The 18,818-nt window shown below is 41.9% G+C and overlaps 1 protein-coding gene across 1 annotated transcript in view; it reads left to right on the forward strand.

Moving 5' to 3' along the window:
- The window catches only part of SLC12A3 (solute carrier family 12 member 3), a 77,554-nt gene that overhangs the window by 38,623 nt on the left and 20,113 nt on the right, over positions 1–18,818 (forward strand). Inside the window, exons 17-21 of the mRNA XM_056526193.1 lie at positions 1,908–2,019; positions 3,904–4,038; positions 13,600–13,706; positions 17,670–17,752; positions 17,829–17,912. Of these exons, the coding sequence (XP_056382168.1) occupies positions 1,908–2,019; positions 3,904–4,038; positions 13,600–13,706; positions 17,670–17,752; positions 17,829–17,912 (521 nt within the window). The remainder of the gene's footprint in view (positions 1–1,907; positions 2,020–3,903; positions 4,039–13,599; positions 13,707–17,669; positions 17,753–17,828; positions 17,913–18,818) is intronic.

An 18,818-nucleotide genomic window follows, 5' to 3' on the forward strand; every position in this document is an offset into this window, starting at 1 on the left:
GAGAAGGACGATGAAGAACACAGGAATGTTGGATCTTCATCGTCCTCACTGACAGATTCGGAGTCGGAGGCAAGAAAAGCATATGCCTCCGCTGCCGAAAATGCCTGGCGAGCCATCGCCTTTTTTCTACAGTGTTGGGGGGGGGGGGGGTGAGTATGTAGTGTGTGTGATTGGTGTAGCTAACTGTATGGGGGGGGGGAAAAGTGCTGTAGCCAAAAAAAAAATGGCCAAATGCAGCGCCCTGAATCCCTAATAGGGCCCGGGTCACACTAAAAAAAATTGTTGCGGACCCTTTAGGTCCTATTAGGGGGTCAGGGGGGTAAAAAAAAATTGTAACTTTTTTTTTACTTTACTTTTTTTTTACTTTACTTTTTTTTTTTACTTTACTTTTTTTTTTACTTTACTTTTTACTTTTTTTACTGGTTAACCCTACCTGTCCCTGGGGCTGTACTCTCTCCCTGCTCTAAGGGGGGTCTTCCTCTGTGAGGGGCTCCGATCTTCACAGAGGGGGGGTCCCCGGCTCCTTCTCGCAGCTCTGGCCGCTGAATGAACTCACGGAGCAAGCAGAGCCGCGAGAAGGGGCCGTTAACCCCTCCCCTGCCGGCTGCTATTGGCCAATAGCAGCGATCCTGGGGGGGGGGTGACGACATCGCCACCTCCCCATAGATACAGAGGGTGATAGGGGGTGTATCCTACACCCCCGATCACCTTGTATCTCCGGGTCAGCGGGTCACACGTGACCCGCATCACCGGAATCGCCGAAAATCGCAAGTGTGATTTCACTTGCGATTTTCGGCGATCGCCTACATGGGGGGGTCTGATGACCCCCCTGGGCATTGGCGCGGGGTGCCTGCTGATCGATATCAGCAGTCACCCCGGTCCGGTCCCCGCCCGGCACGCGGCAGGGACCGAAATTCCCACGGGCGTACAGGTACGCCCTTGGTCCTTAAGTACCAGGGAGCAAAGGCGTACCTGTACGCCCTTGGTCCTTAAGGGGTTAAAGACTGCAGCTGTCTGGATCTTGTCTGTGCTCTGAGGAACAGCATGGAGATAACCACACCTCCCTCCCCCCACATATTTTATCCTTTTTTAATTTTTTTACATTTTTTTAAAGGACCAAAAAGTCTGGATTTTCTGGGTTCGTTTGCAAAATAAAAAAGACAGAGACCCATAGTGGCCATTTTAAACCCTTTTAATAAAGTATATTAGGAAAATGCTTAGTTTATAAGGAAGTATTAAATGGAAAAAAGTCTTTTCTAACGACAGTAACACTTTAAGTATATCTTAACATTGATCAGAAACCTGTTTTTCTAATAAAAAGCTCAAAATCCCTTGAATAAACTTGTACAGCAAAAGGTAACTTATCCCCTGTCCACATGATAGGGGATAAGTGTCTGATCACTGGCACCCCCTACAATCTCCTGAACAGGGCCCAGGTGTCTCACAGGAGTGCATGTCGGGGATGGCACGCACACCATTCATTTCTGTGGGAGCACAGGAGAAGCCTAAATACAGCACTCAGGTCTCTTCCGTGCTCCCATAGAGAATGAATGAAGCATGTGCCATCCCCAGCATGCGTTACTCTGAGAGACCCAGGAGATCGCGAGGATCCCAGCAGTCGGATCCCCTTTAAGAATTTGCTAGCCTATTTACACCGGTTTTCTGTTGTATAAGTCACAAATTAAAGCATGTTACCTTTGCACACAAGTTGTGACTTTTTGGCATTTTGTGGTTCTTCTGACACTTTTAAAAAGTAAGAAATGTGTGCAGGGTTTAGTGGGAGGGGTTGTAGTTCCCTGATGAGTGACAGGTTCGCTATAACTTGCACAAACCACAGGATAGGCCTTTACCTAAAGGTCTGATCTATGTGTGAAATATTTATTTACTTATATACCCTCTCTGTATAGACCACAGTGTTTAGTCCTGACAGGACCTCCAAATTTCCGGCCAGCCCTGGTGGACTTTGTAGGAACATTCACAAAAAAGCAAAGCCTTATGATCTGTGGCAACGTAATCATTGTAAGTACAAAGCCTTTACACATATTGATGTTTCATTAGCTGTGTGTGCGCTGAATTTGCTGCTTAGATCTGCAGACACCACTGGATAGCTGTTAGGATATAAAAGAAGACTGTACTTTTTCTTGAGCTGGTGGTGGATGCCAAAATTAGAAAATCACCTTTTTATTTCTTGACCAAGTGTCAAGGAAGCAGGGCTGAGCTTATCAAGTACCTGAGCCTGCATTACTCCTCACTCAATCTCATCTCCCAGCCCCTACTTGATTAATGTAAAGGACTCTTTACATCAGTCAGTGAAGGGCTGCTGGGTGAGGGCAAGTGAGGGGGTGTACCAGGCTCTGCTACTTGAGCACCTCGGCTCCACCTCCTTGACACTTGGCTTAGAAAATAAAGGCGATTTTATGAGTTTAGCAACCAGCATCAGCTTCAGAATAAGTACAGTTTACTTTTCTACTCTAACAGCTTTCCAACGGTGTCTGCAGCAAATACAGCTGACAGATTCCCTTTAATCTGCATCTGTGTGTGCTGCAATAAGGGTTTGCTCCATGAATAGAATTTAAAAGGTATGTACTGTGAAAATATAGAAACCTATATTGTAAGAAACATATTAAAGGAGAGCTCCAGTCAAATTAAATTACCTGTATATAGCTGCACATGTTAAAGTTATTTAACTTTGTAATGTACAGGTGTTATCTTTGCTGAGCACATACCCTGTTTCTTTTATCTTTTCCTTTAGGCAGATAGTCTAGTAGTTCCTATCACACATGCTTGCTGGGCCCAACATATTGCTTTGTGACATCATTATTGGCAGAGGTGCACATAAACATCTCTCGTCTATATTCACTGCTTCTCTAACCATGTGACCTTCTCAGCTTTCTCAAGGCTGCTCCTCCCACAACTCACACAGGAAACAAGTCCAGGGCCTGATGGTTTGTGTAGTCTTTAAAGCTTTATGTCCACACCTTTACGTCCACACCTTTACGTCCACACCTTTATGTCCACACCGGGTATGTTCACGCACAATCTACCGATTTTAAGCAGTGGGTTTGCCTGCAGAAAATCTGCAGCATATTACAGTAGCAGTAATGTGAATGAGATTTTTAAGAATTGTTATTCACATTCTGCAGAAAAAAAAATCTGCATGGTATGAATGCAGAAATTGACCAGTGGCTAGATTTTCAATCCACGGCAGGTCAATTTATGGTGCCGTTATGTTGGGGATTTCCATGTTTACTTAAAAAGAGATCTGCAAATCCACAACAAATCTACAATGAAATCATATTGTTTCAAATTTTGCTCTAGATCTACAGCAAAATTGTAAGTAATAACTACATTCATGTTTTTCACATTACCATAGTCCACACTGCAAACGAGCCGTGGGAACTCAACAACAAATCTGCCGTTAAAATCTACATGATTTGGAGTGAATTCGTCACTTCGGATTAACATGCAGAAATTCTGCCAATATTCTGCTCTGGAAAATCTGCAGTTTTTACATTTCTGTAAACACTTTCAAGCAATGCATTAAAATATAAAATAATAATAAAAAATTATATTAAAAATAGCAAAAAAAAATAACATCTTTGCAAGAAGTTTTAGTCAAAAATATCCTACCAATTTGTGTATCAATTGCATATTCCATCGCCTTATGAACAACGGTCGTCTGACCTCTGGGGACTACAATTCTGAGAATGAAGAAGGTTGCAACGCTGGTTTAGTTCTATGGCCCCTTCCCTTAGAAGGGCAGTGCCAATGGTAAAGTAATGGTATATTCTTGCAATAAGCCATCACTTTATAAGATGGAAATACCCATTTAAACTCCAGTAGTCATAGATATTACGTATTCTTCTTTGTGCCACATGTATAATTGTACTCTTTCTTACACAGGGCCCACGTAAACAAAAACTCCAAGAGTTGAACTCAGATGGACATGTTAAATGGCTAAATAAGAGAAAAATTAGATCCTTCTATACAGGATTAATTGCGGATGATCTACGCAGTGGAGTCCAAATGCTCATTCAGGTATTGATGTTCCTTCTTTTATCTGTCAAACTTGAGAATAAGTATCATATTTGTCCATAGCAACCAATGCACATCCTGATTTATTAATTTTTTTCATAAAACCTTTATTGGCAAGCAAGAGAATGTACACATGTATGGAAAAAACTACCCTAGGGTAGTAAGGGGCCAAAATCAGACTCAATAACTAAACCCCAAGGCCGAAGCCCGGGGTGTAAACCCCTATTGCTTACCCCTTAAAAGTTAACTTTTATTAATATTGGTTAAAATGTAATTCCCACAACAAAACGATTAAAACTGACAACCATGTGATCCAAATATATCAGTGGGTGCATCTATAGGATCAATGTCCTCTCAGGTACTAGGTAGCCCTGCAGTGGCTGCCTGTTCAGGGGATCACTCTGGTGTCGCTTAAAAAATACACACAATTGCCGCCTCTACATGTTTCGCCGCCTCCGCGGCTTTCTCAAGAGGCAATGGTGGCAATGGCAGCTGCCAAAATGGCGGAGGGGGTATATATAACCCATCCCTCAGATGTCATCAATGTGGGCCCAGTCATGTTCTCCAATGTAGTCCATTGTAACAAACATTGCCACTAGGGCAACCAATAAAATGTAACTTGTAATCAGCACCATCTGTGTGCGAAAATCATTCACCAATGCGGGACCTGAATTACCTAATCCGACGATCCCACGTCATACTCCGTCATCAATTGATGTCAGCACTTACTACCGACATCATCAAGATGCGCGGCGCATGTCAGAAGCCGTCTACGGAGAACTTCAAACATCCGCCGGCCTGCTGGAATCAGCTGCGCCTGCGCTAATGTCTCCACAGATATTCTCAAATAGAGGCCGCGCATGCGCTAAAACTTAGAAAAAAACAGTGACTTGATGCTCTCTCATTTGTCTTATATCTATTATGTTTTGAATGGGAATATTATAACAAGGTTACTAAACGATAAGATAAATGATTATATGCCCCCCTTCCTCCCCCTTTTTTCTTTTCTTCCTTTTTTTCTTGACAGCTATATACTGTTACCTTAAAGAGCTGGTCGTTATGTATTTTATATATAAGGCTAAGGGTTAGATTGAGGGCATTTAGAATTATGTATTTGCTAACTATGAGAGAGCATCAAGTCACTGTTTTTTTCTAAGTTTTAGCGCATGCGCGGCCTCTATTTGAGAATATCTGTGGAGACATTAGCGCAGGCGCAGCTGATTCCAGCAGGCCGGCGGATGTTTGAAGTTCTCCGTAGACGGCTTCTGACATGCGCCGCGCATCTTGATGATGTCGGTAGTAAGTGCTGACATCAATTGATGACGGAGTATGACGTGGGATCGTCGGATTAGGTAATTCAGGTCCCGCATTGGTGAATGATTTTCGCACACAGATGGTGCTGATTACAAGTTACATTTTATTGGTTGCCCTAGTGGCAATGTTTGTTACAATGGACTACATTGGAGAACATGACTGGGCCCACATTGATGACATCTGAGGGATGGGTTATATATACCCCCTCCGCCATTTTGGCAGCTGCCATTGCCACCATTGCCTCTTGAGAAAGCCGCGGAGGCGGCGAAACATGTAGAGGCGGCAATTGTGTGTATTTTTTAAGCGACACCAGAGTGATCCCCTGAACAGGCAGCCACTGCAGGGCTACCTAGTACCTGAGAGGACATTGATCCTATAGATGCACCCACTGATATATTTGGATCACATGGTTGTCAGTTTTAATCGTTTTGTTGTGGGAATTACATTTTAACCAATATTAATAAAAGTTAACTTTTAAGGGGTAAGCAATAGGGGTTTACACCCCGGGCTTCGGCCTTGGGGTTTAGTTATTGAGAATGTACACATGTAACACCTGATTTTCTAATCAAAAAGGGGTTATCCACAAATACAAAAACACTGCTAATTTTTTTCAAAAACAGTTCCACGTCTGTCTCCAGGTTGGGTGTGGTATTATAACTTGGCTCCATTCACTTCAATGGAACTGAGCTGCAGAACCACACCCAACCTGGAGACAGATGAGATGCGGTTTTTGATAGACAGCAGCTGTGTTTTTCTATTCCTGGATAACCCCTTTAAATGAATTCCTATGGTAACAAAGACACAACATAAAAAAATATATATATAATTTACTTTAAAGTGCAGTATGTGTAACAATCACATTCTGATGTCAGAACCTGACAATTATACAGAGATGAGCTGCGGTATTACTTATATTTTTCTCCGGGACTAATCTGTCAGTGATCACTTTTGCACGTGGTTCTTCTTTGCAAATCACTGATTGACAGACATGCAATTATCTCTCTTTAACCCCAACCTGTCCTGTGCCATACACTACCAGCAGGATGCACTGTGGGGATAATGCAGGCTTCCATCATATGCAACAGGTGTTAGCAGCAATATACTGCTGATATCTTTCTCAGAAAAGCAATCCAGCACCTCTGCTCACCGCACCTGACCATTAGCTAGCCCCACCTCAGTGCCTGGAAAATCAGGAGCCGGTAGATGAAAGATTGAAAGCATAACTGACGAGTATCGGACGCCATGTCCTTAATCATAGTCATACAGCTGTGACACCAAATGGGTATATATACCCTAGATCAAACTTTAGATCCACCCACAAACATGTGACATAAGTTAAGATAAATTGTCTGAATATCTGTCCCTCCTGATAAAACACATAGACATGTGTAAGGCACACAATAACCGACAGCCATGAGGACGAGTGAAATTCAAAAAATGGAGTGATTTCTAACAAGGGACTGTTTACCATTGTGTTTTGTGTGAAAGTAACTTTTTATAACCTGAAAACATTTTGTACAGTTCAACACTTTTATGAATAAAATATTGAATGCTTTTGTGATAGTTAATGTTTAACCCCTTAAGGACCAACCCAAATAAACCTGTATGCCCCTGAAAGACCAGGCCTGTTTTTTCAAATCGGGATGTCTTTATTAGAGAATAACTCTGGTAACGTTTTGCCAATCACGATAATTCTGACATTGTTTTTTTTTGTCACAAGTCGTCCTTCATGTACATAGTAAAAGTAAGCCGATATCATTTGTAGTTTTTTTTTTACAATGCAAAAAATCATGAAATTTTTTTTTTTATTACGTTTTTTTGCTATTTTAACACTAATAGGTTGCATATATTTATACATACTGACCAAATAGTTTATTAAACTTATACTTTCAGATGTCTACTTTATTTTGACAGGATTTATTTTTTTTTTTATTAACATTTTAAATTAATTAGACGCCTAAAAATTAAACTTGAAATTTAGAAAATTTGAAAAGTACATCTTTTTTTTTTGTGTGCTATGCAAGGTTTGCAGAAATTTTAAGGTAGTAGAACATAGGAACACCCCCCAAATTATCCAATTTTAAAAACTAGACCCCTCAAGGTATTCGCTAGGGGGTACAGTGAGTATTTTAACACCATCGTTTTTTGGCAGGAATTATTACAATGTCAGTGTTAAAAATTCGAAATTTGCCTTTTTTCACAAATGCATCATTTGTGGGGCATATTTTTTGTACATCACTTCTGATATTGCAAGAAATGCACCCTATATTTTATTAAGCTGCTCGGCCCGTGTTTGGAAATACCCCCGCTTAGGCCATATTTGGTTCCTTGGCCGCGTGGTAGGACCCCAAAGGAGAGGAGCCCCCTTTGGCTTTCAGGGCATCATTATATGAATAGTCCCCATTCATACTGCGTTTCTGCGGTATAGGTGTCCGTTGTCATGTCAAAAAAGGGATGCCAATGTATACTGTAGCAGTCAGAAATGACTGGAGCTGCTACAGTATACGTCAGCATCACTCTTTTTGACATTATGCTGACGGATACCTCTAACACTGCGGAAATGCAGAATGAATGGGACGCAGTGTAGGGTCACACAGAGCGCATCTGCAGCATATTTCACACCGCGGATGCCCCCAGCAGTCACAAGGGCGAGATCACTACTGTGGCTGGGTAGCTCAGTGTGTCCGCTCATGACTGCCGGCGGGAAATCCGCCGCTGTTAGTGGACACACAAAGCTACCCAGCCGCAGCAGGGAGCTCATCATTGTGACTGTTGGCGGGCATCCGCAGAATGTAATATGCTGCGGATGTGTGCCGTGTGATCCTACACAGTATACATTTTTATTTTTTACTATATTTATTTAATAAATGTGTTTTTATTATTTTTTTACACTTTTTTCACACTTTTTTTAATTTATTTTTTACACTTTTTTTTATACTTGTTTTTATACACTTATTTATTTTATTTTTATTTATTTTTTCACTTTTTTTATGCTTTGGAATACTTAGTATTCCAAAGCATTGCAGATATATGCTGTCTGCTAGTTTTGCACTTGCAGGCAGCATATGAGGACGTGCCTGGGGCAGACCTGGGGGTCCTAGTAAAGACCCCCGGCTGCCCAGGTAAGCAGAGAGACAGAGGGAGCCCCCACCCTCTGTCAAAACTCCTTACAGCTCCTAAAACTCCACGGCTTTAAGGGTTAAACTGCCGGGACCGAAGTTGTCTTCGGTCCCGGCAGTGCGGCAGGTCCCCGCCCGCCGGGGATTACACACAGCACCCCGCGATCGCGCTGCGGGGTGCTGCAGGGGTGACAGAGGGAGCTCCCTCCCTCTGTCATAACACTTACAGCCAGCGGTCACTTCCGACCACGGCTGTAAGGGATAAACTGCCGAGACCGAAGTCTACTTCGCTCCCGGCAGTGCTGCAGGGTCCCGGCTGTGTGTTACAGCCGAGTCCCTGCCGCAATATCGTGGGTGCACTGGGCAGCACCCACGAGAGCCATGGACGGGTATACACGTCCTGGTGCTGGAATGTTCATCCTGCCTGGACGTGTATACACGTCCATGGTCGTTAAGGGGTTAAAACATTTTTTCTTTTTAACACATTTGCAATATTAGGTTTAAATCAATTTAACACCCAAGCTGATAAACAAGGATAATTCTTGTAATGTTTGAAAAATAACACATGAATACTTTTGATTCATGAAAACATTTTTAACCCCTTAAGGACCGGGGTTTTTTCCGTTTTTGCATTTTCGTTTTTTCCTCCTTGCCTTTAAAAATCATAACTCTTTCAATTTTGCACCTAAAAATCCATATGATGGCTTATTTTTTGCGCCACCAATTCTACTTTGTAATGAAGTCAGTCATTTTGCCCAAAAATCTACGGTGAAACGGAAAAAAAATCATTGTGCGACAAAATTGAAAAGAAAACGCAGTTTTGTAAATTTTGGGGGCTTCCGTTTCTACGTAGTACATTTTTTGCTAAAAATGTCACCTTCTCTATATTCTGTAGGTCCATACGATTAATATGATACCCTACTTATATAGGTTTGATTTTGTCGTACTTCTGGAAAAAATCATAACTACATGCAGTATGGGGCGGTATGAGTGCTCATTTTTTGCGCTGTGATCTGAAGTTGTTAACGGTACCATTTTTGCATTGATAGGACTTATTGATCATTTTTAAATGATATAAAAAGTGACCAAAAATGCACTATTTTGGACTTTGGAATTTTTTTGCGCGTACGCCATTGACCGTGCGGTTTAATTAACAATATATTTCCTCACGCGGCGATACCATATATGTTTATTTTTATTTACACTGTGTTTTGTTTTTATGGGAAAAGGGGGGTGATTCTAACTTTTAATAGGGAAGGGGTTTAATGATCTTTATTCCCTTTTTTTCACTTTTTTTTGCAGTGTTATAGCTCCCATAGGGACCTATAACACTGCACACACTGACCTTCATCATTGATCACTGGTTTCTCATAAGAAACCAGTGATCGATGATTCTGCCACATAACTTCTCATGCCTGGATCTCAGGCACTGAGCAGTCATTCGGCGATCGGACAGCGAGGAGGCAGGTAGGGATCCTCCCGCTGTCCTGTAAGCTGTTCAGGATACCGCGATTTCGCTGCGCCTATCCCGAACAGCTCACTGAGCTAACCGGCAGTTTTTACTTTCACTGTTAGCCTCGTGGCTCAGCTTTGAGAGCGCGGCTAAAGGGTTAATAGCGCGCGGCACCGCGATCAGTGCCGCGCGCTATTAGTGGCCGGGTCCCGGCTTCATTATGACACCGGGCCTGCCGTGATATGATGTGGGGTCACCGTGGGACCCCACGTTATATCACGGGAGCGGGACCAAGGACGTACCCATACGTCCTTGGTCCTTAAGGGGTTAAACAAACAAGTCTAAACCATTTTGACTCACAACTAATTTCTTTAGCTCGGAGTTTGTGCGACACAATTGACTAGTGCGACAAAATTTGTGCGACAGAAAAAAAGAAATGTGCGTCAGAATAGTTAATGAGCTTGAAAAAAAAAGACGAGTGATATTGAAATCACTGCAGATTAAACACTCCACTCTTAGTAAATCAGGGTCAGTGTGTGTGTATGTGTGTATGTGTGTGTGTGTATGTGTGTATGTGTGTGTGTGTGTATGTGTGTATGTATGTTCCAGCATCACGTCCAAACGGCTAAAGATATTAACATGAAACTTGGCACAAATGTTACCTTTATGCCAACAACAAACATAGGATAGGTGATTTAACCCTTACTCACCCCCATTTGCCAGGGGCGGGGTTTATGTTTAAAGTCCCATACAAGTCTATGGGAAATATGTTACTGCATAACTTCCAAACAGCTGGAGATATTTCGATAATACTTGGTCACATGTTACTTATATGTATATATATGTCCCATGCAAGTATATGGGACTTCTAGTACCTTACTCCACAAGCACCGCTCTGCATCTCCTGGTGAATATGTCAGTCCGGCTTAAAAGCCACACCCCATCTCACAAAGACACGCCCACTGTTTAAGCCCCACCCCTTTTATTATCTACCATTTTTGTCCATCGGTCTGGCTTGCAAATCATGCCCAGTCCCACAAAGCCATGTCCCCTTCTATTTTCAGCTTACAATATCTTCATCACAAATCAGTCCCACCTGAGGACGGGACATGAAGACTGGACCGGGGGACGGGCTAGGAGGACGAGATATGAAGTTGAGATATGAGGACAGGATATGGGGTTGGGATATGAAGTCAAAAGCTTTCTCCTTTTGTTGATTTTCCTCCCCAACAAGGATTAGGAAGGAAAAACTGGGCAACGCCGGGTACTCAGCTAGTAAATACATAAAAAACACAATGAACTCAAAGAATACTTGTCATCATATGCATACTATAAATTATGAAAAACATACTGGAAACAAACTATACTATCAATATTGATGCATTAGATCATATTTATGATTCAAATCTTCTGGATATCTTGTCTTTAAAATGAAAATCCAGAAGGCTTCATGGCTCAAAAGCATGGACTTTCTTCACCCACCACTTTTAGAAGAAAAGACCTGTTCTATGCCTTGACATCTTAAACCTGTTCCATCTCCCTGATGGCACTCAGCAAAATGTTTGGATACCGCAGACACATTCAATGCGTATGCATTACAGCTATCAGATATGCGCCTGCATCTCTGAACCTTAAGGGGGCCAGTGGTACATCCAACATATTGCAGACTGCACAATTCACACCATGTTGTGTTTACCACATAAGATGTATTGCAATTGAGAAACCTTTTTATATTGTACTGTTGGGATGTTTTTAAGGAAGTAAAACTTTAACCTACACTCATATGTTTACATACCTTGCAAATGTTGTGGCCGCACCTGTGACAGCCCACAACATCCAATCAGGTGTCTCTTCCATCAATCTCTGAAAAAAGGCTTGAAGACAATTGTTCTCCTAAAGTTTTTGCTTTTTTAGGGAAAGCATTCACACCATTACCTAGTATTTTACAAAGAGTCTCATCTTGGTTAAGAACTGGTAAGTTTCTATAAAAGATGGACCAATCTCACTTAATTCCTGGCTAAAAGGTGTGGTAAAAGCGAAGGAAAGTTTAATCTTATTTTTATTAAAGGGGTATTCCAGGCCAAAACTTTTTTTTATATATCAACTGGCTCCGGAAAGTTAAACAGATTTGTAAATTACTTCTATAAAAAAATCTTAATCCTTAAAAAACCTTCCATATCACGCATATTGCCAAAATCTGTGGATTGCAACTCAAAATCAGCAGAAATATGTAAACCAAAAGACAAAAATAAACCCTGCTTGCGCCTTTTCTAGACACAAAAAACTGTTTAAAGACAATTATAAATGTCGCCCACTGTCCTGTTCCATAATATATCATCTGAACAAATTCTTTTAGACCTATTTAACTCCCCCAAATGTATGGCTTTTTAACATGCAAAGGATGGCAGGAACGTGCATCCAAAATAGAATTGCAAGAAGTAGGTCTAAATGGGTATTCCAGGAAAAAAACGTTTATATATATATATATATATATATATATATATATATATATATATATATAAATCACTGGCTCCAGAAAGTTAAACAGATTTGTAAATTACTTCTATTAAAAAATCTTAATCCTTTCAATAATTACCAACTGCTGAAGTTGAGTTGTTCTTTTCTGTCTGCCAACAGTGCTCTCTGCTGACATCTCTGCTTGTCTTGGGAACTGCACAGAGTAGAAGAGGTTTGCTATGGGGATTTGCTTCTAAACTGGGCGGTTCCTGAGACACGTGTCATCAGAGAGCACTTAAACAGAAAAGAACAACTCAACTTCAGCAGCTCATAAGTACCGAAAGGATTAAAGGGGTACTCCGCCCCTGGCATCTTATCCCCTATCCAAAGGATAGGGGATAAGATGTTAGATCGCCGCGGTCCCGCTGCTGGGGACCCCGGGGATCGCCACTGCGGCACCCCGCCATCATTACTGCACAGAGCAAGTTCGCTCTGTGCGTAATGACGGGCGATACAGGGGCCGGAGCAGCGTTACGTCATGGCTCCGCCCCTCATGACATCACAGCCCGTCCCCTTAATGCAAGTCTATGGCAGGCGGCGTGACGACCGCCACGCCCCCTCCCATAGACTTATATTGACGGGGGCGTGCCGTGACATCACGAGGGGCGGAGCCATGACGTAACAACGCTCCGGCCCCTGTATCGCCCGTCATTACGTGCAGAGCGATCTCGCGCTGCGCAGTAATGATAGCGGGGTGCCACAGCAGCGATCCCCGGGGTCCCCAGCAGCGGGACCCCGGCGATCTGACATCCCCTATGCTTTAGATAGGGGATAAGATGTCTAGGGGCTGAGTACCCCTTTAAGATTTTTTTAATAGAAGTAATTTACAAATCTGTTTAACTTTCTGGAGCCAGTTGATATATATAAAAAAAAGTATTTTCCTGGATAACCCCTTAAAGATATGTGACTGTTTTATGCATTGCCTAGTGTTTGCTATGCCCTAGACCCTAGGGCCACAATGAATCCTCGACCTCCTGCTACTTGATAGACAGGCAGGGCTCAGCTTACAGTGCCCACTGTTGCTGAAATCCCACGTATGCGCTGATGATGTACGTTGTGATGGAGAAGTGGTGAGTATGCCAAGTTTACTAATCATCCTTACTCACTATACATTTTGTACTTTTATCCTCAAACTAATCTTTGTCCTTTTATATTATGCAGGCTTCTGGGCTTGGCCACATGAAACCAAATGTCTTGTTTATAGGATATAAGAAGAACTGGCAGTCATCTCATCCCAGAAATGTTGACAGCTATGTAGGAATACTGCAGTACGTATGAGCTTCTCATAATGTAACATATAGAAGTCAAGTCTTGTAATAAAGAATAATATTATATAATCCCAGTAGAAAGTCTATGGATCTATCAGCAATTTTGGTAACAAACCTTGATTGTTTCATATATACTTGCATGTTTTCTTTTTCACTTGTAGGTTTTATGCAAATTATTTTGTTGATATCATTTTTTATGTATGGATATTGGGGGGGGTGAATTTATCAATGTTAGTGTGGGTGAATTTTTTTTTTTCTACCTTATTTTTTTGTCTAGTGGCAATGTGTACGTGTACGTAATTTAGTACATAATTGCATAGCTTTTGACATACCTACACAATCATGTGAAAAAAAGTCTACTAGAAAAGTCGCAAAAAAATTGGGCAAAAAGGTAGCTGCAACAAATTTAGACATTACAATGAGAAATTCCCCCCATAAATGCATTTACCAGCTCTGACCACTAGATGGCAGAAATCCTACATGGCGTACTTCTGTTATTGTGCATGTGTTTTATCATTTAAAGGGGCTGTCTGATTAAGAAGTTCCATTTCAAACAACCAACATGAAAATGCTTAGTTAAAGAGTACCTGTTATCAAACCATATTTTCTAAACTAACCCAGATTATATTCCCTAACTACTCCTAACACCCCTCCTGCCCTTAAATTTTTTTGCAAAGCTTTAAAAAGCTCTGTACCGTTCCTTTCCCCTTGCTCACATTGTCTGAGCTCCCGGCAGGAGAAAGTGGGTGTTGCCCAGCAGGCACAACGTGTCTGAAGCCTGCGAGAGCTATGCCTTCCATGCCCCTGCATGTACTTCCTGAGTTTGGACTTCTGCAAGTCCAGGTGGAGACCAAACTAACTGTTTGACATGCACAGGAAACAGAACAGAGCCACCTAGTGGCCATTTTTTCAATCACATTAAAAACATATAAAGGTTGAGAATTTTTACAGCAAGTAAATAGCAAAGTGTCTTATAATAACATAAGGAACAATATATTAAAAGTTTAGTTTGGTGACAGGTTCTCTTTAACAGTATTAGGATCTCAATCTAATAGCCAGTCAGCAACTTCAAAGATGGTTTGTCACACTGAAAGACACAGAGAACCCATTGATTTAAATGCAAAATGTGTCATTTTCTGTGCTAATGATAATTTAGTAGGTGGTTCTTGTTGAAGCCACTTCAAGGGAATGAGTGTTTTACGAATGCTATGATATTAGTGGGTATATTGTTTTTCCAGGGTTTAAAGTTCATACTAGGGGCTGCTTGTACAATCAGTTACATGGATAGAGAGATTCAGGTTTCACAAGACCCTATGTATTGTTTTCTCCACTTCTTCCCAGAATGGTCATGTTATTAAACACTCCCACCATATATGTGAAATGGAACGAGGGTCCTTACTACATCTCTGGTCTTTATCCAAGCCCGAACAATATAGATCATAAGCCCCTGTAGGCAGGACCCCCTCTCCCTTTATATCAGTCTGTCATTTATTGTTATGGCGTCCTTTACCATCTAGATCGGAGTTTAAAATGATTTATGTTCTTGTAGCTTAATAAAGCGTGAGAATTCAAATGCATTTTTCAGGATGTTCTTTTTATCCAACTCTTCTGACAATTTTATATCCAGCTTTTTTACTCACAAGTGTGTATATAAAGACATTTGTGCAGCACTTTTCTGAAGGAGGTAGTTATAAAATACAGACTCTCTATTAGGCAGAGTTGTTCTAGCCACATAAGGGATTTTGCTATAGTGAACCTTTCCAGAAATCTAATACAGATTCCTCAGGCTAAATGAGCAAAAAATAAATAAAATCCAAGACCTATGGTGGGCAATCCAATTTTAAAGGGAATGTGTCACCATTTTATTTTTAAAATAAATAAAATTGTTCTATCAAGATAAAGCATTTCATTTATGTATTTAGTTTTAGGACAATGTAGTTTCAATGTTATTTATTAGTAAAGTGTGTACTTGGGCTGCCATTACTGTAGCCTCTGTTTGATGTCACTTCACAACACCTACACAGTTGCTTCATGGCAGGCACAGGGCATGCGAAAGTTAAAGGACATCTGCAGCGAAAAAAAAATGTATCCCCCAGCATTGCCGCACTGTGCCCCCTTTCATACAGCTCTATCGGAGAGGCGGGGAGGCACGAACGCTGCTTCCCCGCCTCTCCCATAGAGATACATGGAGGCGGCCGCAACGTCGTGCTGTGGCAGACACGCCTCCTGCACGGGAGAGCCGCAGCAATGCCAGGGCCCCATGCAGGAGATCGCAGGGGCCCCAGCGTTCAGACCCCCATGATCAGACACTTATCCCCTATCCTGTGGATAGGGGATACGTTTTTTCGCTGCACATTTCCTTTAAGACTGAGAGTGTCTCATAGAAAAGCATTGACTGCTTACTGCACATGTGCATAGCACAGGCTAGGTGAAGTCCCTGAGGAGCAGTGACCTATCAATGGAGAGCAGCCAGGGAAAGAGCCGGTGTGGGTAGTGCTGAGTCATGTAACACATTCCACGGCAAAACACTAAATATGGCACAACTCCGGCAGAAAGCAGAGAGCATCAGAAAGGTGGATGGGGGAGGGGCACCACCCTGGTCTCCTCTCAGCTCACTCTGCATACATGAGCAGGAGAAGATAAGGTTTATACAAAGTTTAGTGCTGCAGTCTCATCTGTCGTAGCCCCCCCCCCCCTGACCTCTGTGACATCTCTAATCCTGCAGTAACATCCAGAGCCTACACACACAGCTTTCCCAAGCTCCTGACCTGCGTAGTACTAAAAACAGGAGCCTTTGAATGCTGTGTATGGGTCAAACCCTGTAGGGCCATGAGTCATTGCATGGTCGCACCATCACACACAGCTTTCCAAGGCTCCTGAATGGCTACAAACATTTCAGTACTAAGCAGATCAGGAGCCTGGGAAAGCTGTGTGTGACAGCCAGGCCTTGTAATCATTACAGGGCCATGAGTCATAATGGTTCAACTGTAATTCTTTGCAACCTCCGCTCCGCCACTACTTTGATCTGTTCACCGCACTCTCTTCGGACCCTCCACTTTTTGGACCACGGCTCTGGAATTAATGTGTGTCTGAACACTCAGGGAATGTTCACATGGGCGAATGTCCAGATGGAAATTTCGATGCAGACATTCACTCGACAGCAGAGCGGTGGCAGAACATGCCGGTGCTAGGACTGCTCGGAAATGCATAGTCTCATAGACAGTAATGCATTTCTGTGCAGAGTCCGCAGAAAGAATAGACATGTCTATTCTTAATGCGGGTCTGTCATTAGGATTTCTGCGGCAGAAACACTGTGGCACGTCCACTCCCATTGACTTACATTTAGGGGGCGTGGCCATGACCTAACGAGGTGCATTTGGTTCCGAACGCTGGCCAGTGGAGTACCCCTTTAACATTGTGTTGTAACTATTTGACTTGGAAATATTTATAGCTCCTATGGTGTTATGGTGACCCTCTCGTCCTCTGACAAATTCAGTCTGATCCAGATCCGTTTAGGAAGATGTTTTATTTTGTCTAGATCTACAGTAAATGTAATAATGATCTAGGTCTATACCTTGTATATAAGGTGGCGTATTTACCTTCTTTTAGGATAACACTAATTAGTGTGATAGGAAGTCATTGGGGGAGATTTATCAATCAGCCTGAAACCCTACATGTCTGGTTTTTCCCACAGCAACCAATCACAGCTCAACTTTCAAATCTTAACGAGCTCTTGTAAAGTGAAAGTTGAGCTGTGATTGGTTGCTGTGGGAAAAAGCAGACAAGTAGGGTTTCAGGCTGATTGATAAATCAGGTCCATTATGTGTAATATTGAGACAAATTGCCTCTCAGCATCTGCTACTCATAAGGAATACCATGCTACCACGCTCTTTCTATATGTCTCATCTGCTCTGTAGTCTTGGGTCTAAACTCTCTATAAGTAAACAATACCCTGTCTTGTAGTGATGCTTTTGACTTTAACTGTGGATTGTGCCTGATGCGGATGAAGGATGGTCTAAACATGTCCCGTGTCATGCAAGCTCATAGTAAGTGCACTTTAACATGTGTCTGCCTCTTTATAACATTAACCACGTGACGTTACAAGCTCATTATTCTGTGTAGTAAACCCTGTGTATCAACAAACGGAGGAACCAAATCTGAAAACTGGTGCCGAAAATGGAGCAGATTGCATGCCTCAAGAAACATGTAAGTGACTAGTGTGCATTAGAATTAGTGGACACTAATGCAGTCCTAGGATGTCCATCAGTGTATACCTCTGACTGTGAATATTATCTACAGTAAATATTATATTTGCCATAACAGATAGGCAAGCACAATACAAATTATTTGCCCATAGAATCTGACACCATTCTTTTCTGTAAACCTGTCGGCCCATCTGCAGGCTATGAGCTGGTAATGATGCAATAACTTGAAAGGTACCTTTCATAAAGCTGATGGCGCTTGGAGATGTTATTAAATAAGGTTTTTATTCTGAGCTAAAGTGTCATGGAGGCAGGGTAAAGCTGCTGAAGTGCCGCAGCACTGGACTTCAATAGCTCATGCCCAGCCTACTTGACACTTCAGCCTGGAATAAAAATATTATTTTATGTCTCCAAAGGCCATCAGCTTTATGAAAGTTACCTTTTATGTTATTGCATCATTACATGGCAGCCCATGTCATAACATGCAGACGGGCTGACAGATTCAGTTTAAAGGGGTACTCCAGTGGAAAACTTTTTTAAATCAACTGATGCCAGAAAGTTAAACAGATTTGTAAATTACTTCTATTAAAAAATCTTAATCCTTCTAGTACTTATTAGCTGCTGAATACTACAGAGGAAATTATTTTCTTTTTGGAACACATAGCTCTCTGCTGGCATCACTGTCCATTTTAGGAACTACCCAGTGCAGCATATGTTTGCTATGGGGATTTTCTCCTACTCTGGACAGTTCTTAAAATGGACAGAGATGTCAGCAGAGAGCACTGTGCTTGTGATTCAGCAGAGAGCTCTGTGTTCCAAAAAGAAAAGCATTTCCTCTGTAGTATTCAGCAGCTAATAAGTGCTGGAAGGATGAAGATTTTTTAATAGAAGTAATTTGCAAATCTGTTTA

This window comes from Hyla sarda, chromosome 6 (genome assembly GCF_029499605.1).
Source record: "Hyla sarda isolate aHylSar1 chromosome 6, aHylSar1.hap1, whole genome shotgun sequence".
Lineage (NCBI taxonomy): Eukaryota > Metazoa > Chordata > Amphibia > Anura > Hylidae > Hyla > Hyla sarda.